This window comes from Cervus elaphus, chromosome 18, assembly GCF_910594005.1.
Source record: "Cervus elaphus chromosome 18, mCerEla1.1, whole genome shotgun sequence".
Taxonomy (NCBI): domain Eukaryota; kingdom Metazoa; phylum Chordata; class Mammalia; order Artiodactyla; family Cervidae; genus Cervus; species Cervus elaphus.
The window spans coordinates 76,292,573-76,319,184 of NC_057832.1; the positions used below are offsets into that span (position 1 = coordinate 76,292,573).

At 39.7% G+C, this 26,612-nt stretch overlaps 1 protein-coding gene across 1 annotated transcript in view; it reads left to right on the forward strand.

Moving 5' to 3' along the window:
- The window catches only part of HIBADH (3-hydroxyisobutyrate dehydrogenase), a 257,686-nt gene extending 232,044 nt beyond the window's left edge, over positions 1-25,642 (forward strand). The window contains exon 7 of the mRNA XM_043872029.1: positions 25,294-25,642. Coding sequence (XP_043727964.1) covers positions 25,294-25,576 — 283 coding nt within the window. The 3' untranslated portion in view covers positions 25,577-25,642. The remainder of the gene's footprint in view (positions 1-25,293) is intronic.
- Positions 25,643-26,612: the final 970 nt, after the last annotated feature.

A 26,612-nucleotide genomic window follows, 5' to 3' on the forward strand; every position in this document is an offset into this window, starting at 1 on the left:
TCCATCACCAACTCCCGGAGTCCACCCAAACCCATGTCCATCGAGTCGATGATGCCATCCAACCATCTCATCCTCTGTCGTCCCCTTCTCCTGCCCTCAATCTTTCCCAGCATCAGGGTCTTTTCCAATGAGTCAGCTCTTTGCATGAGGTGGCCAAAGTATTGGAGTTTCAGCTTCAACATCAGTCCTTCCAATGAACACCCAAGACTGATCTCCCTTAGGATGGACTGGTTGGATCTCCTTGCAGTCCAAGGGACTCTCAAGAGTCTTCTCTAACACCACAGTTCAAAAGCATCAATTCTTCGGTGCTCAGCTTTTTTATAGTCCAACTCTCACATCCATACATGACCACTGGAAAAACCATATCCTTGACTAGACAGACCTTTGTTGGCAAAGTAATATCTCTGCTTTTTAATATGCTACCTAGGTTGGTCATAACTTTCCTTCCAAGGAGTAAGCGTCTTTTAATTTCATTGCTGCAATCACTATCTGCAGTGATTTTGGAGCCCAGAAAAATAAAGTCAGCCACTGTTTCCACTGTTTCCCATCTATCTGCCATGAAGTGATGGGCCCAGATGCCATGATCTTAGTTTTCTAAATGTTGAGCTTTAAGCCAACTTTTTCACTCTCCTCTTTCACTTTCATCAAGAGGCTCTTTAGTTCTTCTTCACTTTCTGCCATAAAGGTGGTGTCATCTGTATATCTGAGGTTATTGATATTTCTCCTGGCAATCTTGATTCCAGCTTGTGCTTCCTCCAGCCCAGCATTTCTCATGATGTACTCTGCATATAAGTTAAATAAGCAGGGGGACAATATACAACATTGATGTACTCCTTTTCCTATTTGGAACCAGTCTATTGTTCCATGTCCAGTTCTAACTGTTGCTTCCTGACCTGCATACAGATTTCTCAAGAGGCAGGTCAGGTGGTCTGGTATTCCCATCTCTTTCAGAATTTTCCACAGTTTATTGTGACCCACACAGTCAAAGGCTTTGGCATAGTGAATAAAACAGAAATAGATGTTTTTCTGGAACTGGCAGAGACTCTCTCATTCATTTATTAAATATTTATTGAGCATCAATGAATAAATCCCTTTTGATGGTAGGACTAGGTAGGATCCAGTGAAGGGTGAGATAAGGTCATTGCCCACAAGGACCTGCAAAGTGGGTGAGGATGGAGGCCATGCTGTTAGGCAGAATGAGAAAGTATGAGATGGGGAGAGAGCATGAGGTGGACCCCTAATCCAAATTTCGAGGGGCATCAGGGAAGGCTTGAGAGAGAGGGGAAGACGTGTAACTAGACACAGACAAAGCTAACAGCTAGGGATGGTTCAGAACAAATTAGCAAAAAGCTTCATTCCAAGGAAACAATAGGTGTCCTGTTGGATGGGGGCAATCCCTTTGTGGTTCCCCAATCTCATGCCCAGAATTGCTCTGGAATTTTATCCAGAAAATAAGGATGAAAGCACTTTTTCTTAGCCTTATAGTCTGAAGGACTTAATCCCATTTCTTTTGGTGTCCTTGAATTCTAAGTTTTTGAAAGAGGTTCATTTGACTTGACTTTATTTTGATAGTAATCTTTTGATTAGTCTTTGTAAATTAACCTGAAAATTATTCAAAATAATGGAAAATCTTTTGTATACATTATACTGGGGACTATTATAGCAGCTTCAAGAATAACAGTTTCTGAGTTTTTATCCAATGTGAACTGCTGAGTAGAAGTGTGTTGCCTGGAGGGAATAGGAGCAGAGAATAGGAGGGAAATGACTACTAGTCTTGAAGAGGTAGGACTTGGAAAAACTTCCTGAGGGAGTCTACACCCAAATTAGGTAGATAGTTTTGCCTCAGCGCAAGTAATAACCCTAGGCTTCTCAGGTGGCTCAGTGGTAAAGAATCCACCTGCCAAGTAGGAGACACAGGAGATGTGAGTTCGATCCCTGGGTTGGGAAGATCCCCTGAAGAAGGAAATGGCAACCCACTCCAGTATTCTTGCCTGGGAAGTCCTACAGACAGAGGAGTCTGGTGGGCTTCAGTCCATGCGGTCACAAAAAGTCAGACAAATATTAACAACTAAACCATTTCTTAATCCCAGAAATGGGATTAAGTCCATCAGACCATAAGGCCAAGTCATAACCCAGGAGTCAAACAAGGTAGAAATAGGCTCTTGATTGTGTTTATTTCTAAAGTCGGGCTAATGGAAACAAAAAGAGCTGGATGGTAAGACCTGGAGAAAAGTCTAAGAGCAGCTGGATTTATTTGGAGAGATAGAATAAAGGAATTATATCAAGTACAAAAAGAAAGTAGGTTATCAGGGATTTGTTTATTTAAAGCCAACGTGGTATTGGAGTTACTCATGTCGATTCTAGAGTCACACCACCTAGGCTTAAAATCCCTGTTCAACCACTTTTTATTATTTTATACAAAGGCACAAATCAAACTTCCCAGTAGAAAAATCGACAAAGTAATGAACTTAAAATTCACAAAAAGTAAGGCAAATACTCAATAAAGATGAAAACATGTCCAACCTCACTATTGATCAAAGCAAATGAATTATTATAAACATGATGATCAATTTTTTTGCCTATAAAATGGTAAAAAAGGTTTGTGGCTGTGATATTACTAGATGCTGGTGAAGGTTTCAGGAGGGGTAGAATCCCCCATCCTCACCCAGTGAGAGAGAAACTGGCATAATCTTTTTGGAAGTACATATTGAGAGGCTGACATGTGTCCTTACTCCTTACCCATCTCTAAGAGAGAACACTCCTCTAAGGACGTATATCAGAGAGGTGATCAGGGATATATGAATACAGTTATTCAGAGCAGCATGATGTATAATACTGAAAAGTTGGTAAAGTCCAAAAAATAGGGAAAAAGTAAATTGTGGAACACCTGCCCAATATGGAATGAAGCTGTCATAAAATTTTGTGAAGACCACTTAATAACATGAGGTGATAGTCACAATGTCATGAGGTGCTATTCAGAGTGAGTCATGGATTGAAAAGCGGGATATAAAACTGTACATACATAGGATTCAGTTTTTTTACATAAATATGCAATAAAAATTTTTCAGGCAAATATATTAAATACGCACAGTTGTTATCTCTGAATGACCAATCCATGGGTGCGTGCATGCTTAGCCACTCAGTCGTGTCCAACTCTTCATGACCCCATGGACTGCAGCCCACTAGGCACCTCTGTCCATGGGATTTTTCAGGCAAGAAATACTAGAGTATGTTGCAATTTCTTTCTCCAAATCCATGGGTAAATGTCATTAAAATTTTTTTTCTAAAACGTTCTACAATTAAAAGGTATATTATTAGGACAAAAATTAACACATAAATTTTTTTCTGATGGTAACTAGACTCAGGAAAGATAACATAGCTTGAGCCTGCTAACCCTAAGTCATCTTTGAAGGATTCAATCTTCAACCATCCCTTCTCTCTGGGAACTGGGAATAATTATTATAGCAACTGCTAATATTTATTGAGCAATTACTATGAGCTAGGCATTATGTTAGGCACTTTATTTTCAATGTTGCATTTAATCCTGACAGGAGACCAATAAAGTAGTTACTAGAAATCTTCCCAGTTTACATAAAATGAGACTAAGACATTGAGTCTGAAGTGATTCACCTAAGGCTGTTCAGGGATTAAAGCAGAATTCAACCAAGAGTGAGTCTAGCAAACCAAGACTGACTCTAGAGTAAAAATAATTTTATTGATGCAATCTCTGCTTCTCTTAAATCTCTCCCTATTTAAAACAGTTCTTAATATCCAAGCAACTTAGTTTTCCATATTCTGAGCTCTTTCAAAGAAAATGACTATTTAGATCTAAGAAGTATATACAGTAAATAGTGATAGAGAATTTGTTGTCACTTTGAAGAAGATAGTCACCAGAGCTGGCTACATGGCCTGAGACATGCACGGGCAGAGAGGGACCACACTTAAAAGGGCTCCATGCTTGATTCAGTGCTCTGATGTCACTGTCTTACAATTCTTAGTAATTTTCTAATGAGGAGCCCGCATTTTCATTTTGCATGGGGCCTTGCAAATTATGTCACTAGTCCTGCCAGTCACATATGAGTAACTAAGTCTCAAGCCTCATTTAAAAACATAGCATTTGGGGTTTAGAGTTCTGTTCCTTGCTTTTTATTACCTACTTGGGCCAGATGCCTGTAGAGAAAGTACTTCCCCTTGTTTCAGTGACTCCTCCAATGGAAAGCATGCAAAGTACTTATCATTGTCTACCTGGCCTTCTTGTCCTCAGCATCTCCAATGAGTGCTGTTTGAAATACCGCTCTCTGAATGTGTGTTCCATGTATTGCAGGATCTACTTCATGGGGTCCCAGTGTGTGTGACCTGGTCTGGTTTTATAGCTAACCAGTATTATCGGCTTTCAGGATGAGAGGCTAGTGCCCACTGTAAGGAAGGCTCAGCATATCTGGAACACCAAGGAATCTTCCAGACCAAAAAATAAAAGCTTCATAGTACGTACTGTTAAATAAGGTAATTCTCAGGGAGAATAGATAGGATTGTGTTCACTATATGGCCCTTCTGTCTTGAATGGAATAGTGGCTGGGACAGTAGTTAAGTAGAAGAAAAACACATTGCTTGTAAACTAATTTTCAGCACATTTGGGAGTATTTTGGACTACCAGACACCACTTCAGGAGAAACAATGAACTCTCATCTACCTTTCCTCAGAACTGTATAGGATTCCACATGATTAACTTCCTTGTTTGCTTTCCCTTTTAAAATGAGGTTCAAAGAAAAAATAAAGAGGCAAAAAAAATAATAATAATAAAATAAAATGACGTTCAGCATAGAATTAAGTCTGGACCTCTGAGGGAGTAGATGCTTCTGCCAAACCAATGGGTTTCCTACCTAAGAGGGGTGCACAATCATTGTGCCAGTGAGAAGTCCAAGGTCTTGACATGCGCAAGCAGAAACCATGAGGGATAACAGGGAAATAAAATAAGGAAACACATAAGAGACAGTGAAAAACAGAATTTAGTATTTGGTCAGTCCTTCTGACCAAATAAAATAACCTCTTTTTGCTGCCTTGGACCATGACAAACACAGATTTCCTCAAATCTGTTGATTACCAGAATTGCTTTAACTGCTGAGGAAATTCTGTTGACTGTCTACTCACAGCCCTTGTTCCATCACTGATGGAGAATGTCCTGTGCTTCAATTCTGGAAAAGGAAAAGGGTTTATGGAAGTTTCTAGGGAAGTTCTAGCTTGCTTTTAAGAAGGAAAAATGAGGAAATCAGACCCTCCTGCCTGCTGGAAGTGAAATAGGGAGCTTGCTGACCCCACTGCTACTGACCACTATCGTGCTACCCTGAGGAAAGCCAGCCAGAAGCCAAAGTCAGAACCCAGAAGAGCCCCAAGGAGAAAGGACTGCAAGAAATAGAGTCGAACTTTGGATGAAACCGAGCCTGAAGCCCACCCTCTCTGGCCATCCCAATACACGAGCCAATGTAACTCTGTATTGTTTAAGCTTGAGTTGGCCTTTCTTTTGCTTGTAGCTGAAAGCACAAAATGATCCTTTGAACTAGAGCCAATCTGGGATTTGGAGGAATTGGGCACCAGTTGTTCAGTCGCTCAGTCGTGTCCAACGCTTTGTGACCCCATGGATTGTAGCATGCCAGGCTTACCTGTCCTTCACCATCTCCCAGAGCTTGCTCAAACTCATGTCCATTGAGTCGGTGATGCCATCCAACCATCTTGTCCTCTGTCATCCCCTTCTCCTCCTGCCTTCAATCTTTCCCAGCATCAGGGTCTTTTCTAAGGAGTCAGCTCTTTGCAACAGGTGACCAAAGTATTGGAGCTTCAGCCTCAGTGCCAGTCCTTCCAATAAGTATTCAGGGTTGATTTCCTTTAGGATTGACTGGTTTGATCTCTTTGCAGTACAAGGGACTCTCAAGGGTCTTCTCCAACACCACAGTTCAAAAGTATCAATTCTTCAGCACTCAGCTTTCTTTATGGTCCAACTCTCACATCCATATATGACTACTGGAAAAACCATAGCTTTGATTATACAGATCTTTGTTGGCAAAGTAAAGTCTCTGCTTTTTAATATGCTGTCTAGGTTTGTCACTGCTTTTCTTCCAAGGAGCAAGTGTCTTTCCAACCTAATTATTTACTAAACAAATTATTTTGTGCAAATCCCAAGTTCCCCAACCTCAGTTTTCTCATTTAGTAAAATTGCACATCTTTGAAACATGTCATTGTTGTATATATACGTGATGATCTTACTCTTAAGATGCTGTGTGCGTGCTAAGTCACTTCAGTCATGACTGACTCTTTGTGACCCCATGGACTGTAGCCCACCAGGCTACAGGATTCTCCATGGGATTCTCCAGGCAAGAATACCGGAGTGGGTTGCCGTGCCCTCCTCCAGGGGATCTTCCTGACACAGGGATCAAACCCACATCTTGTATGTATCCTGCATTGGCAGGTGGGGTTTTTTGTTTTTTGTTTTTTACCACTAGTGCCACCTGGGAAGCCCTAGTCTTAAGATAGGTAAGTTTATAATGTGTCCACTTTCATTTTAGATACACATATATAAATAGTTCTTGAATCATGTTTGTCATCACTCCATACCTCTGCTTTTGTCTTTCTTTTAACCCCTTGTTTTTGTTATTGTTGTGTTAGTTGCTCAGTTATGTCCAACCCTTTGTGACCCCATGGATTATAGCTCACCAGGCTCCTCTGTCCATGGAATTCTCCAAGCAAGAATACTGGAGTGGATAGCCATTCACAATACTTTAGTTTGAGTTTCCCTATTTTTTCTCCCTCCCCTTCCTCAATTGTACTTAGCATCTCATAGATGTGTAGGAGACAGTGACAGAGTTGTCATTGATTTTCCTCATTCAGCATTTCCCCAAAATACCAAGTGAAAGAATACAGTACATTCTTTTTTAAGAATATTTATTTATTTACTTATTTATGGCTGTGTTGGGCCTTCCTTGTTATGCAGACTTTTCTCTAGTTGCAGTGAGCAGCGGCTCCTCTCCAGTTTTGGTGCACAGGCTTCTCATTGCGGTGGTTTCTCTTGTGGAGGCCGGCTTTAGGGAGAGAGGGCTTCAGTGGCTTCAGCTCCCCAGCTCTAAAGCACAGGCTCAATAGTTGTGGTGCACAGACTTAGTTGCTCAGCTGCATGTGGAATCTTCCCAGGCCAGGGATCAAACCCATATCTCCTGCATTGAAACGAGGATTCTTTACCACTGAGTCACCAGGGAAGCCCTACAGTACATTATTTAAAGCATCTCATTGAAACCCAACCCTCACGCCCGTTCTGTGCATGAAACAGAAATCTGAGATGCAGTATTGAAGTAACTTTTTAGGGGGCAGAAAGAAATTTGTCTAATTCCAGAATAGTCCAAGTGTGTGGTACATTTATCCTCCTAAAAGGTAAATGAAATTGTCAAAGACATGTAATGGATTGGTAGAATTTTAAATGGAAATTGTGTGTGTTTTCAGAAATGCACTAACTAGTGATCATTCACTGCAGAGGGAAATTAAACTGAAGTGAGGAAAAGAAAAATCTAGTCTGAAAAATACACAAATGCAAAGCAAAGACCCATCAAGAATCTGGGAGACCCACTGGTCAATTAAGTACCATGTAAAGATTTCCAATTTTCTAGTAGTAAATTATTTATTTAGCTCTTGCACACCATCAATATATTTTACAAGTTTAATACCCAAATTATAGCTGGCCCACCCATTTATGGCCCCATAAATGAGTCCTGACTTACCAATGTGAATTCTTGTTCCTGGCAGTGTCAGATTTAGATTGGATTTGGATCTATTGCTTTTATCCTTATCAGACATTTCGAGGCTGATATTTTATTGCTATATTTAAAATGGAAAGTGCTTTAAAATAGACTTGGGAGGGAGCACAACTGATTCCTGCCCCGATATGTCATTTCCTGACTTAACATCCTACTATAATCTAGGTTAAAGTGTTGGAAGTCCACATAGAATCCTTCTCTACCGAAGATTTCCCCCCACACAGAGAATTTTCCTAGAGGAAAGTGAGTGATTATAAAAAGAACGACTTTAATCTTAAGTAAGAGTAGCTGGAGCTTTCAGTAGTAAAACTGACAGGCAATTTCCATGCCTATATACTTTGTAAGTCAAATGAATAATAAAGAATATAAATGAAACACATCTAGCCATTTCTTAAGTGTTAAAGTGTATATGGCGCTAAATTGCCAAGGCTTGTTTTTCAAGGGCTGAATTTTGTAAAATATGTAGAACCAACCAATAAATTAACGGCAGAGGAGAAGACTAACAAATCAAACCTAGGCAACAGCTTCCACTTACAGTTGTAAAAAGTATTATAGCTCTGAGATGAGAAACTCCCATGGTTACAAATATGAAAACAAATGCAAGAGATGACTGATGATGCCTCAAATTATAATAATATCAGATGGTGGTTTTAGGCCTTTGAAAAAAAAGTTACCCAAATGACTTTTTTTTAAACCTTTTTACAATACTTTTTTTAAAAAATTTACTTGGCTATTGTTCTTTTAAAATAATTTTCATAGAAAGTTTCTTAGCAGCCTATAATATAAACTTGAATATGAGGTTCATGAGAACCAGATCAGCTCTGCTGAAAGAAAAGAGGGACATGAGTTCTGAGCCCTTGTTGTAGCCCTAAGAGATAGCAAGTGCAAGCCACTCCTTGGAGCTTATGTTCTCCCTTGAAAAATGAGCCCATCTCATAGAAACAGAGTGGGGAAAAGTGCTTTGGAGGAGAAACATGTTATTTGGTATGAAGAGAAATTATTGAGAAAAAAGAAGGAAGCTTTGAAGAACTCAGAGTCATTTTTAAAACTCTGTAGCTTTAAAGGTTTACAGTTCCAGCTACAGCCCTCCAGCCCCAGCACTGCCCCTGCACACCTTCCTTCAGGCCAGCCACACAAATTAAAATGTGGCATTCCTTGTGCAAAAATGGGATCGAACTGAGCCTCCTGCGTTGGTAGGCAGATTCTTTACCACTGAGCCACCAGGGAAGCCCCTTATGCCCCGTGCAATAGAGCAGATTTCAGTGAGTGTTCACTGTTGCCAAATTTTAAAAGTTGGATGGCAATTAATAAATGTTTTCATTTATTATATTACCTGGGCAGAACTTTCTTGGGAGAAGGCAAGTTACTTTTTAAAAACCATGAACTAGAAATTTTAAAATACTTTTTTATGTACAATGCTACTTTATGTGAGTAGTGAAAGAGTTCACCTTTGAAAAAATAGCAGGTTTTGGATGAAACCCATGCATTTCCATATTCCATGCAACCTGGTGCTTAAATCTAGAGAGGAAAAAATGACGAGGCTGTGGAAGAATAAGGAAATAGGAGTGAGTTTATTAAGATTTCTTAAATATTCCTGGAACATAGGCAGGTATTTGGAAACTCTTTTTACTCACTGAAGAATGATGCCTGAGGGATAAAAAGACCTTTTTCCATTTTTTTGCTATTTTCCTCATTTCCCTTTCTCTTCCCAGCCTAGCATTCCTAGAGTTCCCAGGTTTATAAAATACTTAATGAAAAAACAAGACCACATAGCTGCTCTTGTTGGTCCATGATTTTTTTTTTTCTTATTTTGCACCTGTATAGAAATATTTTCAGTTCAACTGTAAAAATTAGTAACTGTCTGAGTTAGGAGGGGGAAAGGTAGATGATATCTTCTTTTGACTTTTGAAGCTTCAGAATGGCACCCTCACAGGGCCTGCTAGCCAAACCCCTTCCCTGGGAGATGTGAGATCAAAAGATTGAACTTCCAAGTTCCCGCAGATTTAAGCACCAAACTCTCAGGGAGTGAATAAAAGACTACACATCCTTTGCCCAGAGTCCAGTTTTCTTCAGCACTTTACAGATTCAGTATGTTGGATGGAGCACAAGGGCATCCTTCTGCAGAGGTTAGGAAACTCAGGCCATCCTTTATCACATTGATAACTTGGTGGCAGCTGGGGAGCACATTCCTCACTTTGTTCTTAATCCCCATGAATTAACCCTTGAATGTGGCCAAACTCCAACTCAAATCATTTTATTAGGCCTATTTATGCCTTTCCTGGAAATCTAAATGAACATCATTCTTCCCTCCTGGCTGGTAGGCAGCCTGTTGTACTCTGAAAGTGAAAGTTTCTCAGTCGTGTCTGACTCTTTGCAACCCTATGGACTATACAGTCCATGGAATTCTCCAGGCTAGAATACTGAAGTGGGTAGCCTTTCCCTTCTTAGGGGATCTTCCCAATGCAGGGATCAAACCCAGGTCTCCCGCATTGCAGGTGAATCTTTACCAGCTGAGCCACAAGGGAAGCCCAAGAATACTGGAGTGGGTAGCCTGTCCCTTCTCCAGCAGATCTTCCCCATCCAGGAGTCGAACTGGGGTCTCCTGCACTACAGTCAGATTCTTTACCTGAGCTATCAGGGAAGCCTTGTAATTCAGAGGGAAGGAAGCTGGAGACACTGACAGGTAAATATTTTATAGTCAAAGAAACTTTCTCTCTTCAGATCCATACTCTTTTCCTTCATATCTTTTGGAGCTGAATAGTTTGGAATAAAATTAGCTTCTCAAAACCTAAAATACATTCAGAAGAGGCAAATCCTCAGAGACAGAGAGTAGATTAGTGGTTGCCCTGGGATGGGGGAAGAGGAAATGAGGAGTTATCATTTAATGAGTTTGAGGTACTCTTTGGTGATGATGAAAAAGCTTTGAAAACTAGGGAGAAAGTGGTGATTGTACAACACTGTGAATGCACTGAATGCCATTGAATTTAACACCTTGGAATGGTTAGTTCTGTTATGTGAATTGCACCTCAATTTCTTACAAAAGTAAAACACTTCTCACAGACTTCATTCACTTTTCACTCTACAGCCAATTTTCTTATGAGACAGATGTTCAGGGATATGTTTTAAGAAAATTCACATCACCAAATGGGTCTAAAGAAAAGAGTTTAACAATTAGCCAATTAGTCCATTCAATAGCTATTATTTGAGACAGAAGAGTGTTTTTTCTCAACTACCTAAAAAGACTTCATAGAATTGATGCTTTCAACTCATGGTATTGAAGAAGACTCTTGGGAGTCCCTTGGACTGCAAGGATCAAACCAGTCAATCCTAAAGGAAATGAACACTGATTGGAAGGACTGATGGTGAAGCTGACGCTCCAATACTTTGGCCACCTGATGCAAAGAACTGACTCACTGGAAAAGACCCTGATTCTGGGAAAGATTGAAGGTAGAAGGAGAAGGGGGCGACAGAGGATGAGATGGTTAGATATCATCACCAACCCAAGGGCATGAATCTGAGCAAAATCTGGGAGATAGTGGAGGACAGGGAGCCTGGTGTGCTGCAGCCCATGGGGTCACAAAGAGTCAGACACTACTTAGTGACTGAACAACAACAACAATAATATCTTCCCTAGGTAAAGACAGTAAATACATCTCTCTCTAAATGAGATTTCCTCACACAGCAAGAACCACACTAGGACGGAGCTACCAGAAGTAGGAGCGTCATGTTGTACTAGGAACTCATGTGTAAATGGCTTTGGCTGTTTGAGGGAACATCTCTGTTGGCCAGAATGACAGGGCCCCGTAGGATGCCCAGTGGTCCATCCCCCAATGACTAACTCAATTACTTTGTCCAACTTCAAAGGATCAGGCAACAGATGTGAGTGACACCAGTCATCCCTTCAGTGTGAGCTGGACCCACCAGACCCACAGTGCTTGACTTGTAATGCAGGTGCTACATGAGCCAGTAATTAAAGAAATGTCCAAGTAACATGTGCCAGACTATTACACAATCCAGCCCTGATGGGGGCTTAAATATACCTATTTACGAATGTTCCACTCTGTCAAATGCATGCAAAGCAGAACTGCTAAGGTATGAGCTAATTGACTTGATCAATGTTTCTAGTTCTCACCAAATCTTTATTTTTGAAAAAAACAGCCAAAACCTGTCTACATTTTAAAAGTATATATTCAGTTAGAATCTTTCATCACAGTAATTGTGACAGATGCATAACCCCGACTGGCTTGGTGCCTTAACTGCATGGACTTCCAAATCTCCATAAACCCTTATTTACTAACCCACAACTGCCCAGCTGCCATGACCATTCTGAGGTTTAGGTTTGCCTAGTATATAATTAGAGGTGAACCGTTGGTTTGTTTTCCAGTAAAAACATATAAATACAATAAAATTGAGAAAACCTGTCAGCACTTTTTGTAATATCATAGATGCACAGAACCAGAGACCATAGGGAGCTTATATTCCAAATGTCCTCATTTTAAAAATGAAGTGCAGAGAGATTAAGTGACTTCTCCAAAGTCCCAGTGGGTTAGTGATGGTGTCAGACTCGAAGCCAGGTCTCTGATTCCACTTCATTGGTTGTGATCTACCACACTGCCCTTCCTCACTCAAGAAGCTCTGAAGCCAAGAAATGATGCAATTCCAGAAATATACCATGATATCACATTTTAAATTATTTTTCCACACAGAGTATAATGGAAAAAAAAAAAACCCACAACAGTACCTTAGAAATCTGTATCACGTCTCACACATGCCTCTCCCCTGGCATTAGGCAAACCCAGCAGGCCTAGACCTTGTTGAAACCTTAAAACAAACCAGGCCAATTCTGAGGTCTAGACAGGCCCCAGACAGGGTTTCCCAAAGCTTTGAAATGCGATTTTAGAACTGGATAATTTAGAGGCAATTTAATCCAGAGACCAAACTGACATTCAGAACATTTATTTTGAAAACATTTTTAAAGCATCTCTTCGCCCCTTTAAAACATGATTTTGTGCTTTACTTGGGGCAGATCAACTGAAATTGCAGTGATTAAGGTTCAGATTCACTAATTGTTGGTAAGTTCTAAACACAAAAAGTTCAGCCTCCTTCCCAGTCCACTTACCCAAGATTCAGGAGAAACTTGCTTTGTCAAAAAAGATTCCAAAAATCATGTTCAATGTTTAGGTTGTTTCTACAGCAGTGGAGGGTTATACTTTTAGGTTATATTTATTCAAGAGTCCCAGGAACAATTTTGACTACAACTTTTGTTCATGGCAGCCAAATTCTCCACCTATGCTAAAGATTATTGCTGCAGAACTCAGTCTTACAATTAGTGATTTTTCTTTTTAAGTGAAAAAGTGAGTACTCTCCAGATTTCTGTTTTAGGAGACAAAGACTGAGCCATAGTCTCCTCATCTATAAAGCAACCACGAGCCACAATTAAGAAGATACCAGAAATTCTATCACAATCTAAATGCTGCATATTAAGTGGAATTCTCAGTATGTGGAGAAAGCAGTCATTTCTTATTCAGATTCATTTTCCTTTAAGGATACAGCTCAGCACATCAGGGTAATTTTATTTTTCAAATAAATGTTAGTGTTAGATGGGACAGGTTAGCCAAAGGTATCTGAGAGCATCAGAATATGCTATGTCACGAATGAGAGTAAATAGATGGTTCTTAAAGTTTAGATCTTGAGAAAGCACAGTTCAACTCTCTCAACAATGCGTGATTCTCGATAATTATCTTAAAATATAAATGTAGAAAATAGCATCAGGCTGTGATGGCTCTGCAATCTCTGGGCTCCTTCTTTTAATTCTTATTAGTCATTTTAAATTCAGCTTTTTAAGTCTTAGTCCGATTGCCCTTCGGGAACAATAAAGTGGCAATTAGGTAGGACAAAGGCATGGAATAGACACAATTACTTATTGCCATAGTAAAAGAAAAAAGATGGGTCTATGAACCTATCAAGAAAACCTGCAAAATGGAATGGGCAGCTGGACCTTATGAAAAATATATCCAAATATTTGCAGAATGTATTTTTGGCTACCTCCCTATAGAGATATTAAAACCATTTTCTTTTATTAGAGAATTTACTACCATTACATTTTATATTAATTTAATGACTTTGATCAGGCAATCATCATTTATTTGCCTAAATTACCAGTCCCTTAATACTTCATCGGCAAAGAGAAAATATTTCATAGAACATGAGGCAAAGCCTCTAATTACTATTACAGCATAATTTAAAACAACTTCAACAGGTATTGTAATTTTGACCAATTGGGTTACTAATTTGGAGAATCAATTATCTCCCAGACCCCTTCAATTTGCTGCCTCCTTTAATTGGCAGTGGCTGTCCAATTACACATCTGGCATAGTCATAATAATTGCATCTGTAAATAGCCAACCAATCAGCCAACTGAGCCTGGTTATCAGGTACAATCACGTAGTTTTAAAAACTTTGATGTATTTGTGGGTCAAATTATTTCTGTAATTTGGATCAAATTATTCACAAACTTTTCTCCTCCCACCATTCATCTTAAAATTTCTAAATTTTAAAGAAATTTTATTCACATAATTCATTGGTTTCCCTCCTTTCTCTGACACCAATTTCAAGACACTCAATCTCAAAAATAAAAATCAAAGGGAACAACCTGCTCATGGCAAAAACAGAAAATTAAATACTGCCCAATGCTGTAAGGTGAAACTAGTACAATCTTGTACTACCAATCACAATGTAAACTATGCAAACCTTTGAAAAGCAATAGGGCCATGGGAGTCATAAAATGTCCATGCTCTTTGATCCTATAAGACCATGTCTAGAGTTTTATCCTGGGGAAATAATGCCATAGAGGAAAGAAATCTACTTTCCAGTGATGTTCTTTCCAATGCTGACTTTAACAAACAGCAACGACAACAAAAACACAAACAAAAACTGAAACAAAAAGTCTACATATAGAGTAATATTTAAATAACACATCAAATAAAAAAGTAGCCATTCAAAATACAAATGATTGACTGTGAGGGAAAATATGGAAAGTGTCTATGGTATTAAGTGAGCTAAGTAAACTGAAATGAAATGATTGCAACAATGTACAGATGAGTGCCCATATTCCTCCTATACATGAAAAGAAGTAAAATGTGATATAATCTCTAACAGCAAAACCAAGATTCTTTGTGACCTAAAGAGGAGCTATCACATCCATTTGGGAGGCTGGAGATGGCATGAAAGCTTGCATTCAAGGGCTCCAGAAAGTTATGAAGGGGTTACCATAGTTCAGCACCAAGGAAAAGGTGTGCTATACCTGGGCACCATCAAGGATCCCATTTGGCTGCCTTGCGGGCATGTAAATAGGAAAGGTGATCCACCTGCCTGGAAGGCGAGGCCAGCATCTTACCAGAAAGAGCTAAAGGTTAAGGTTTATTTCTGCAAACAGTGAGGGGAGCTAAACATTTTAGAAAAGAGGGAGGCTGCATGTCATTGGCAGACAGAATTGGGGGAACTGGGTTTGAATCTTGCCTCTGTCCTGTGGTACCTTTGTAGTCTTGGGTAAGTGCCTCAAGCATTTTGAGACCTAATTTTCTCATCTCTGCAATGGTAGTCATACCTACTTATTAGGGTGATTGTGGGAATTAAAGACTATATATATATATATATATATATAAAGTACCTGGTACCTAACAAGTACTTCACAAATTGTACTTATTGTTGTTATTAATAAGAGTAATCTGATATGAGAAAGCAGTATGGATAAGAGTAAGGAAAAGAAGATGCTATGAGAATCACTTTAAGTACTTCCTCTGCTGGATAATAACACAAGAAAAAATGGTGTCTGAAGTAAGGTGATGTCTGTGACAAATGGAAAGATGGCACAGAATCAAGAAACACCACGGGGAGGAACTTTTCTGGTTATCCAGGTTGAGTGGTTAAGACTCTGTGCTTCCAGTACAGGGGACCTGGGTTCAGTCAGTGGTCAGGGAGCTAGGACCCCACATGCCATGAAGCAAATAGGCCCATGTGCCATAAGTACAGCCTATGTGCCACTAGAGAGTCCATGAGCTGCAATGAAAGATCTGCATGATGCAACAAAGACCCCATGTGCTACAACTAACGCCCAACGCAGCCAAATAAATAATTTTAAAAAAGAAAGAAAGAAACACCATGGAGGAGGAACCCATAGGGCTGGGTCAGGATGAAGCCAGGTCTGGTGGGTATGAAGTTCATATAATCAAGAAGCTTATGTGATTCTTTTATAAGGAAAAACAATAAAGTGTTAAGTATAAAAGTTATAGTAATACTAATTGTTGGGCTAATACCTGGGCTTCCCAGGTACCTCAGTTGGTAAAGAATCTGCCTGCAATGCAGGAGACCCAGGTTCGATCCCTGAGTGGGGAAGATGCCCTGGAGAAGAAAATGGCAATGCACTCCAATATTCTTGCCTGGAAAAATCTCATGGACAGAGGAACCTGGCAGGCTACAGTCCATGGGGTAGCAAAGAGTTGGACATGACTTAGCGACTAAACCATAAGAGGGAACATTTATTTAGAATAAGAAAAAAATCATAACAATTACAAAATTGAGAAACTTGACAAACACCACTAGTGTCACAAAAAAGCATATTTTTAAAAATGAACTGCCTGACAAACCTCTAGAATTCTTATCTTTGTACATTTTTGGCTGTACACTCAATTGCGTCTTCATACGGCCAATATCTTATAATACAATTTTCTATGGAAAGAGTAGGAAGAAACCTCAGTCTTTCCTTTAGCTTGGGTGACCAAAATTTGTTTTCTATTAATGTTAGTTTAAAAAATTTTTTGTTCATAACTCATTATTAGTGCTGTCATATAAATTTTTTGGCTTGTTTAAAGTTGCAAAACATTTCTATTAAGTTTCCTTTATGTATAAATTGTTAAAGATGAACCTAATATTTACAGACCTGCTATCAGTTTGTGCCATACAAACATGGGCTGATGAACTCTATTTATCATTATTCCTATTGCTATTGTTCAGTGGCTAAGTCGTGTCCTATTCTTTGCAACCCCATGGACTGCAACGTGCCAGTCTCCCCTGCCTTCACCATCTCCCGGAGTTTGCTCCAATTCATGTTCTCTGAGTCAGTGATGCCACCCAACCATCTCATCCTCTGTTGCCCTCTCCTTCTCCTGCCCGCAATCTTTCCCAGCATCAGGGTCTTTTCAATGAGTCGGCTCTTCACATCAGGTGGCCAAAGTACTATAGCTTCAGCTTCAGCATCAGTCCTTCCAATGAATATTCACGACTGATTTCTTTAAGGATAGACTGGTTTGATCTCCTCGCTGTCCAAGGGACTCTCAAGAGTCTTCTCCAGCACCACAATTCAAAAGTATCAATTCTTCAGTGCTCAGCCTTCTTTATCGTCCAAATCTCACATCCGTAGATGACTACTGGAAAAACCATAGCTTTGACTAGATGGACTTTTGTTGGCAAAGTGATGTCTCTGTTTTTTAAAAATATGCTGTCTAGGTTTCTCATAGCTTTCCTTCCAGGGAGCAAGCATCTTTTAATTTCATGGCTACATTCACCATCTGCAGTGATTTTGGAGCCCAGGAAAATATAATCTGTCACTGTTTCCGTTGTTTCCCCATCTATTTGCCATGAAGTGATGGGACAGATGCCATGATCTTAGTTTTTTGAATGCTGAGTTTTAAGCCACCTTTTTCACTCTCCTCTTTCACCCTCATCAAGAGGCTGTTTATGTGTTCTCCTTATAAACGAAAAGAAAATGTATGATGGATTCATACTTGCATACATTACATTTTAGAGTATATTCTTGATAGGAGAGAACTATTATGTTGACCAGGTGTTGATGAGAAGTGAATCCTCGGCTTACAACTTTACATGCCTGGCAACTAAAAGATTCCACACATTCACGCTGTATTTTCCTCCCCACCTGCACAGCATGATGCACTTCTGGCCTTGCTTCTTTATGTTATAAGATCGATGACTCAGCACAGTGGGCAGTAGGAATATACTGGAAGGCATTCCTTATTTTGGGACAACTTGCACTAACTAAACATAAACAGAAGTACCTCCAGAACACATAAACATGTCCCATTAAACCCAAAGGAATGAATCCCCAAACTCAGTTTGACAACCCTCTTGCCCAGTCTCCAGCTTGGCACCTCACAAGAGGACAAGTGTGGCTGAGGGGAGGTCACAGTGGAAAGAAACCTCAGCTGAAATATCTTATTTACCCCAATTTTACAAAAGACATATGCTTTTACAAAAACACATTGCTGGGCTGCTGCCAGAGACCTGTGCACAAGAGTAGCCCTGAACTAAAGCTTCACCTGCTTCATGGAAAACATCTCTTTCAGCAATGATTGAATATTATAAGTGGACAATGAAGCAAGCAGTAAGGTTAGGAGCACCAGTAAGTGGGAAAATTATAATGCCATTAAGGCAAGAAAGAAAATCAAGGTGAAAGGGATGGGGTTAGTTTTGCTGTGTTGTAGAATGGTTAAGAAAAAACATAATAGCAAGTTTTCTCATCACTATGGTGAGTTTAGGATTCTATGGGACCCCCAAGACCTGACAAGTTTGTGGGACTGTCAAGGTGGTAAAATTACTTAAAGAAGGCCTAAAATGAGAAATTCTCTGAGTAACTGAAAACATTCTTCTGAGTTCTCAGCCTGCACCTACAATATTCATTTCCATTTTTGACTCTTTCATTAATTCCTGACTTGGCCAGTCTACCATCTACTGAAAGCAAACATTCTTGTACTAATAGTTGCTAAACAATAGCAACAAAAACCGGTACCCTGAGATTATGGTGGTTGGGGTGTGGGTAAAGAACTTGACATAAAGCTTGAGTAAAATTGCAACGTCCTACTTTCTATTCTGTCTTAAATAATTCACAGAGCCTTCGGTGTTTTTAAGAGAGTCCTATGACGCAGAACCAGCAGGAATCTCCATTTACTGTTCTTTCTCTGCCAATTCTAGCTTGGAATAAAAATAAAAGAGATGATAGATAGTTCACTTGTTATCTTGGTCTTCATTTAGGCCATTTTGTCTACAGTGCAAACAGAGTAATCAGAGGATGAATCAACAGTGAGAGCCATTGTGGCTACTGTACACGGCTGTAAATTCATGCTCATTGAGGCTGACATTGCTTGACAATCTATTTTTCATGTATATTACTTTTGCTATCTATTCGAGTCCTTGTCTATTGATAGTTAATGCATCTTCTGTATTGTTCCATGTAGCAATTGTGGTTATCTGGTAACAATACAATGATATAAGGAATTAAACATCAGTAGGCAATTTATAAAAGAGCTGAAATTTTACATTCCAATAGATAAAATTGAAAAATGGAACACATAAAAGGCAATAAGAATTGGAAGGCTGTTTCTCACTGACTGTGTAAATCAGAATCTCTCTGAATCCTTTTAGTGTTGTCTAAGGATTAACAGAAGTTAAAACCTTAATGTCTCCAATGGAAACTGGGGAACACTAGCTGGCATGAAAAGAAAACTGTTAAACAATCTTTGTTTTGCCCTTTGGGGAGAAAATCGCGAGTAACTGGTCTGGTTTCAACTGATAAGATAAGAAAAAGAATAAACTGGTGGGGGGATCTGAACCAACTCTAAACATATCATTCTTGTAGGATTTGATAATACTCATTTAAAAAAACCTAGTCTCTTTATTGTTCATTTCTGATGGAGGCATGTGTCTCAAGCTAGTTGATGGATTTATTGATATCTGTATCATAGATCTGTAGTTTCACAATGTAGGGAGAAATCTCTTATCATAAAATTCTGGCCTAAATAGATTTAAGATCTTAATCTTGCCCACAAAGCCTGTTTTCATGGAGCTGGCTTTCCTTCAGCCCAAAATGATCATTAGTCCTCCTCTGTGCTAGCCACTGGCCAGGCAAGGCAACAAGGGTCTGACCCAGTGTGGCAGTCATAGAAAGAGATGGATACTAAGTGGTCTACTTGGCATTGCTAACTAGTGGTCTAACCCTAACCACATTTCTGATAAAATATGGTCCACTGCAGAGGGGAATGGCAAACCACTTCAGTATTCTTGCCTTGAGAATCCCATAAACAGTATGGAAAGGCAAAATGATAGGACACTGAAAGATGAACTCCCAAGGCCCAATATGCTACTGGAGAAGAGTGGAGAAATAACTCCAGAAAGAATGAAGAGACGGAACTAAGGCAAAAACAACACCCAGTTGTGGATGTGACTGGTGATGGAAGTAAAGTCTGATGTTGTAAAGAACAACATTGCATAGGAAGCTGGAATGTTAGGTCCATGAATCAAAGTAAATTGGAAGTGGTCAAACAGGAGATGGCAAGAGTAAACATCGACATTTTAGAAATCAGTGAACTAAAATGGACTGGAGTGGGCGAATTTAACTCAGATGACTATTACATCTACTACTATGGGCAAGAATTCCTTAGAAGAAACGAAGTAGCGCTAATAGTCAACAAATGAGTCCAAAATGCAGTACTTGGGTACAATCTCAAAAACGACAGAATGTTCTCTGTTTGTTTCCAAGGCAAACCATTCAATATCACAGTAATCCAAGTCTATGCTCCAACCAGTAATGCTGAAGAAGCTGAAATTGAACAGTTCTAAGACCTAGAAGACCTTCTGGAACTAACACCCAAAAAAGATGTCCTCTTCATTATAGGGGACTGGAATGCAAAAGTAGGAAGTCAAGAGATACCTGGAGTAACAGGCAAATTTGACCTTGGAGTACAAAATGAAGCAGGGCAAAGGCTAACAGAGTTTTGCCAAGAGAACATAGCAAACATCCTCTTCCAACAACACAAGAGAAGACTCTACACATGGACATTACAAGATGGTCAATACCTAAATCAGATTGATTATATTCTTTGCAGCCAAAGATGGAGAAGCTCTATACAGTCAGCAAAAATAAGACCAGGAGCTGACTGTGGCTCAGATCATAAACTCCTTATTACCAAATTCAGACTTAAATTGAAGAAAATAGGGAAAACTACTAGACCATTTAGGTATGACCTAATTCAAATCCCCTACGATTATACAGTGGAAGTGACAAATAGATTACAGGGATTAGATCTGATAGACAGAGTGCCTGAAGAACTATGAACGGAGGTTCGTGACAATGTACAGGAGGCAGTGATCAAAACCACCCCCAAGAAAAAGAAATGCAAAAAGGCAAAATGGTTGTCTGAGGAGGCCTTACAAATAGCTGAGAAAAGAAGAGAAGTTAAAAACAAAAGAGAAAAGGAAAGATACACCCATTTGGATGTAGAGTTCTAAAGAATAGCAAGGAGAGATAAGAAAGTTTTCCTCGGTGATCAGTGCAAAGAAATAGAGGAAAACAATAGAATGGGAAAGACTAGAGATCTTTTCAAGAAAATTAGAGCTACCAAGGGAACATTTCATGCAAAGATGGGTTCGATAAAGGACAGAAATGGTATGGACCTAACAGAAGCAGAAGATATTAAGAAGCGGTGGCAAGAATACACAGAAAAACTATACAAAAAAGATCTTCATGACTCAGATAACCACAGTGCTGTGATTACCCACCTAGAGCAAGATATCACGGAATGTGAAGTCAAGTAGGCCTTAGGAAGCATCACTATGAACAAAGCTAGTGGAGGTGATAGAATTCCAGTTGAACTATTTCAAATCCTAAAAGATGATGTTGTTAAAGTGTTGCACCCAATATGAGAGCAAATTTGGAAAACTCAGCAGTGGCCACAGGACTGGAAAAGGTCAGTTTTCATTAGAATCCCTGAGAAAGGTAATGCTAAAGAATGTGGAAACTAGTGCACAATTGCACTCATCTCACATGCTAGGAAAGTAATGCTCAAAATTCTCCAAGCCAGGCTTCAACAGTACGTGAACCGTGAACTTCCAGATGTTCAAGGTGGATTTCAAAAAGGCAGAGGAACCAGAGATCAAATTGTCAACATCCAGTGGATCATCGAAAAAGCAAGAGAGTTCCAGAAAAACATCTACTCCATCTTAATGACTATGCCAAAGCCTTTGACTGTGTGGATCACAGCAAAGTGTGGGAAATTCTTAAAGAGATGAGAATACCAAACCACCTGATCTGCCTCCTGGGAAATCTGTATGCAGGTCAAGAAGCAACAGTTAGAACTGGACATGGAACAACACAGACTGGTTCCAAATAGGAAAAAGAATACGTCAAGGCTGTATATTGTCACCCTGCTTATTTAACTTACATGCAGAGTACTTCATGCAAAATGCTGAGCTGGATGAAGCACAGACTGGAATCAAGATTGCCAAGAGAAATATCAATAACTTCAGATACACAGATGACACCACCCATGTGGCAGAAAGTGAAGAAGAACTAAAGAGCCTCTTGATAAAAGTGAAACAGGAGAGTGAAAAAGTTGGCTTAAAACTTAACATTCAAAAAACTAAGGTCATGGCATCTGGTCCCATCACTTCATGGCAAATAGATGGCGAAACAATGGAAACAGTGGGAGACTATTTTTGGGGGGCTCCAAAATCACTGCAGATAGTGACTGCAGCCATAAAATTAACAGACATTTTCTCCTTGGAAGAAAAGCTATGACCGACCTAGACAGCCTATTAAAAAGCAGAGACATTACTTTGCCAACAAAAGTCCATCTAGTCAAGGCTACAGTTTTTCCAGTTGTCATGTATGGATGTGAGAGTTGGACTATAAAGAAAGCTGAGCACTGAAGAATTGATGCTTTTGAACTGTGGGGTTGGAGAAGACTCTTGTGAGTCCCTTGGACTGCAAGGAGATCCAACCAGTCAATCCTCAAAGAAACCAGTCCAAATATTCATTGGAAGGACTGATGCTGAAGCTGAAACTCCAATATTTTGGTCACCTGATACAAAGAACCAACTCATTGGAAACAACCCTGATGCTGGGAAAGATTGAAGGCAGGAGGAAAATGGGACAACAGAGGAAGAGATGGTTGGATGACATCACTGACTCAATGGACATGAGTTTGAGCAAGCTCTGGGAGTTGGTGATGGACAGGGAAGCCTGGCGTGCTGTGATTCATGGGGTCGCAAAGAGTTGGACATGACTGAGCGACTAAACTCAACTGAACTAGTGGTCTAGTTAGTGTTGTAACAGTTTGCCGCAGAACTTTGTGGTTAAAAACAACAACAATGATTTTGTCATCTCTCATGGTTTCTGAAGGTCAGAATTTGGGAAGGGCTTGCCAGGCAGTATAGCTAGGCAGGGACCTATCATAGCTGTAGTCAGACGGTGGTTGGAGCCTCCAAAAGCAGAGGGGCAAAGTAGGTGAGAGCTGGCCAAGAGTCCCTGTCTCTTTCTGTCTCAGGGCCATGTGGTTCCTCCCCATGTGCTAGTGTGGGCTTTCCCACAACATGAAGGCCTTTTGCTGATGAGTTCCAAGGAGTGAGATGGAAGCTGAACCACCTTTTATGGATTAACCTTGGAAGTCACATGGTGACACTTTCACATTCTATTGGTCAGAACAGTCACAGAAGTCAAATTTCAAAGGAAAGAGACATAGACTCACCTCTTAATAGGAAAAATGTCAAAGAATTTGGGGATATATTTTCAAACCACCACAGTAAAGAATTTTAATTGACTGGGCTTAGTGACTGATTGGGTTTCCCAGTGGTGCTAGTGGAAAATAACCTGTCTGCCAATGCAGGAGATGTAAGAGTCACAGGTTCAATCCCTGGGTCAGGAAGATCCCCTGGAGGAGGGCACAGCAACACACCCAGAATTTTTGCCTGGAGAATCCCATGGACAGAGGAGCCTGGTGGGCTACAGTTCATAGAGTTGCAAAGAGTTGGACATGACTGAAGTGACTTAGCACACACACATATGATGATCCCTGTATATAAGCCAGTTTATCTGGCCCCTGGATCTTAGTGGAGCTCTAGAAATTAACTTGAAAGCATAGGCTTTCTTAACCACAAATGTGGGCTTATTTGATTCTCTTAATCACCTTGTGAAAAGACATAAGCAAAACAGATGTTATTCTTATTCTGATTTCTACTGACAGCAAAATGGTGGTTGGGACAGTTCAAGTCACTTTCCCCCCAAAACACTGCTACTAAAGGAGGCAGCCCAAACGCAAACCAGGTCTCCTGCTATGACACCATGATACGCAGCTTCTCCTGGACCTTTTATACATGACTTTCATTATAGTGGACTATTTGGAGTAATTGTTAGGTGACAGAATTGTTTGTAATGGAAATAGACATTCTGGAGAATCAATACTAAATAAAGAGGATATCAGCTGGATAGTATTATGACCATGGTTCCATTGAAGGTATTCATCTGTAGGGTCCTTTCTGTTTGGTTTTTTTTTTTAAGAAATAGCATTAACACGTTTATTACAATAATTTTCCTAGGATGACAGTGTCCTGGGGCATTTCTCAGGACTAGCACCTTATTAATCACTAATAGAGTCCTGGCTTTCATTTTAATCATGTGTCCAGACATTGAGGGAAAAACTGAGAATTTAACCTTCCAGATTCTTGTGGCTAACTTTATATCCTGTTATTAAGGTACCTCCTTTCTGGGGGGGGAGGAGGGGCACCATCAGGCAGAATAAGGACTCTCCTGGCTGCAAAATGAGGCAGAGGGACTTACGCCACTTTTGTCCAAGGCCTTTCCTGGCCCACCTTATTTAAACACAACACACTCACTCCAAACCTCCTTTGATTTACACTGCTGCAGCTCAACTGTTTTGAAAAGCTGATGTTGTGGAATTCTTAAGTCATCTGTGACCTAGGTCACTAAAGACAGGAGCAATTTAGTAAAAGTATTAATTGAAACTCTCCCTGACAAGCCCTACTCCTCCAGATAAAGTTACACATCAAACCCACACAAGCTGCTGGGCTATTCTGAGCAGCCTGAGATTTTCAATATCTCATAAACAGTCCCCTCAATCACTACAATCTAATAAGGCTATAATCATCATTGACACTATAATGATTAAAATGAATAAAACCCATTAAGAAAAGTCATGTTGAGTTATTAAAAGTTTCGCTCTGTGTGATATGTAATCTTTTATCCATTTTTTATGATGAAATCTGTAACCATCTATCCACAAAAGACCATTAATTTACTGCTCTGTGGATGTTACCATGCTCTTTAGTTTAACAGCGTATCATTGATTTCTTGAGGGAGATATTATATTTGGAGAAATACACATGGAACAAAAGCCCGAATGTTGCTGTAAATTTCCCACTGACAGGATGATCAAAGTATTTTGGCCTGGTCTGCAGCCTGGGGCTGGCGAACAAGTTTTCTAGAGCAGAGAGAGCCCTCCGGCTACCAGGCAGCAGATCCATGTTTTTAGGCAAAGCAGATCTTCTAAGGAGAGGTCATGTGCACAACGAGGGGGAGAAACAATAAAATGTCCATTAACTGGAGCCTAGTTAACTGGCTTATTGGTATCTATTAGAAACAAATTGCAAACAAAACTGATCCTATTATAAACTTTTCCTTGTCCCCTCCATCCAGGGCAGTCCTGATTGGCTCAGAAGAGCCCCAACAAATACAATGCTGGCAGATGATTCCTTTATTTGCAAGGAGAAGATTGGTTTGCAGCCAGCAGCAGCCTACAACCCTGACCAGCAGACAACTACAAACCTGGGAGGGGTACGTGGGCCCATATAGCCGACAGAGCACTGGAGAGGCAGCTAATGTACTCATGCCTACATTCTTTCACCAGGGACTTTTTTTCCCTAAGCAAACAACAATAAAAAAATCTGAATGGAAGAATGTGTACAGAGTGCTGAACTAAGTGGTGGGGGAGCCCGATTCTTAATGTGTACTTTTTCTCATAATAAACTCTGCTCCAATATCTTTACTGCCCATCTCTTATTTAATCTTAATAACAGTAAAACCTTAAAAGAGTCTGTGAAGCCAACGAGAGGGTGTTGTCTTTGAAGGCATTCTTCATCTTTCCTGAAATGATTAATAAATGCATTTGCCAGCCTCTGTCTAAACAGACTTGCCAGAGTTCCCCAGCAGGTAACAACAAGGTCCCACAAAAGAAGATGAAAATGGTTGCCTTATATCTTTTCAGATTTTCTTATTTTCCAGATTTGCTTCCCTCATTGAGGTCTTGCTGGGTTTTTTTTCCCCACTTTATCTGAATAACATTAGGTTATAAATGTCATTCCATAATATACCATCCTTTTTACAAAGGGAAGCCAGTCTTTACCAAAATAATCAAATATTCTTTATGATCCTTTTAAAAGAAAACAGCAAATTTCATTTATAAGGTTGAAGTATAGTTCAAAGCTTGGTGAACAGACATCGATTTTATCAATCTTTGGAGAGTTCATTTAAATCTACACTATTCCATCATGTAAGACAAAATGGTTGCTAAATGAAATTAAAAGGCAAATTCACCAAGAATAAAAAGGAAATTACTCTTTATATAACACATCATTAACCTGTGGAAATAACTGCTTCAGGGTATGATTGAAGTAAAAAGCTTAGTAAAAAAAATTTAAATGATGTAAAACTTCTAGAGATCAGTTTTACAGTGGTATTAGTGACTGGTAACTCTATCAATTCTCACATTTCTGTACATACACTCATACCACAGTTGAAGTCAGGAGGACACTTTACGTGCCCTCAACATACTAACAATTAGTTTATGAAATATAAACACAGCACTATCTGGTACACAATTAACTTTTTCTGCTGCTCTCATACCTTCCTCTCAGCTTAACTGTATTCATGTTATTAATAACTGTGGTTCAAAGTGAAAATGGGATTAGGTGAACTATTTGTCCATTTCCATGTGGCACTCTTTATTCCCCCTCTCT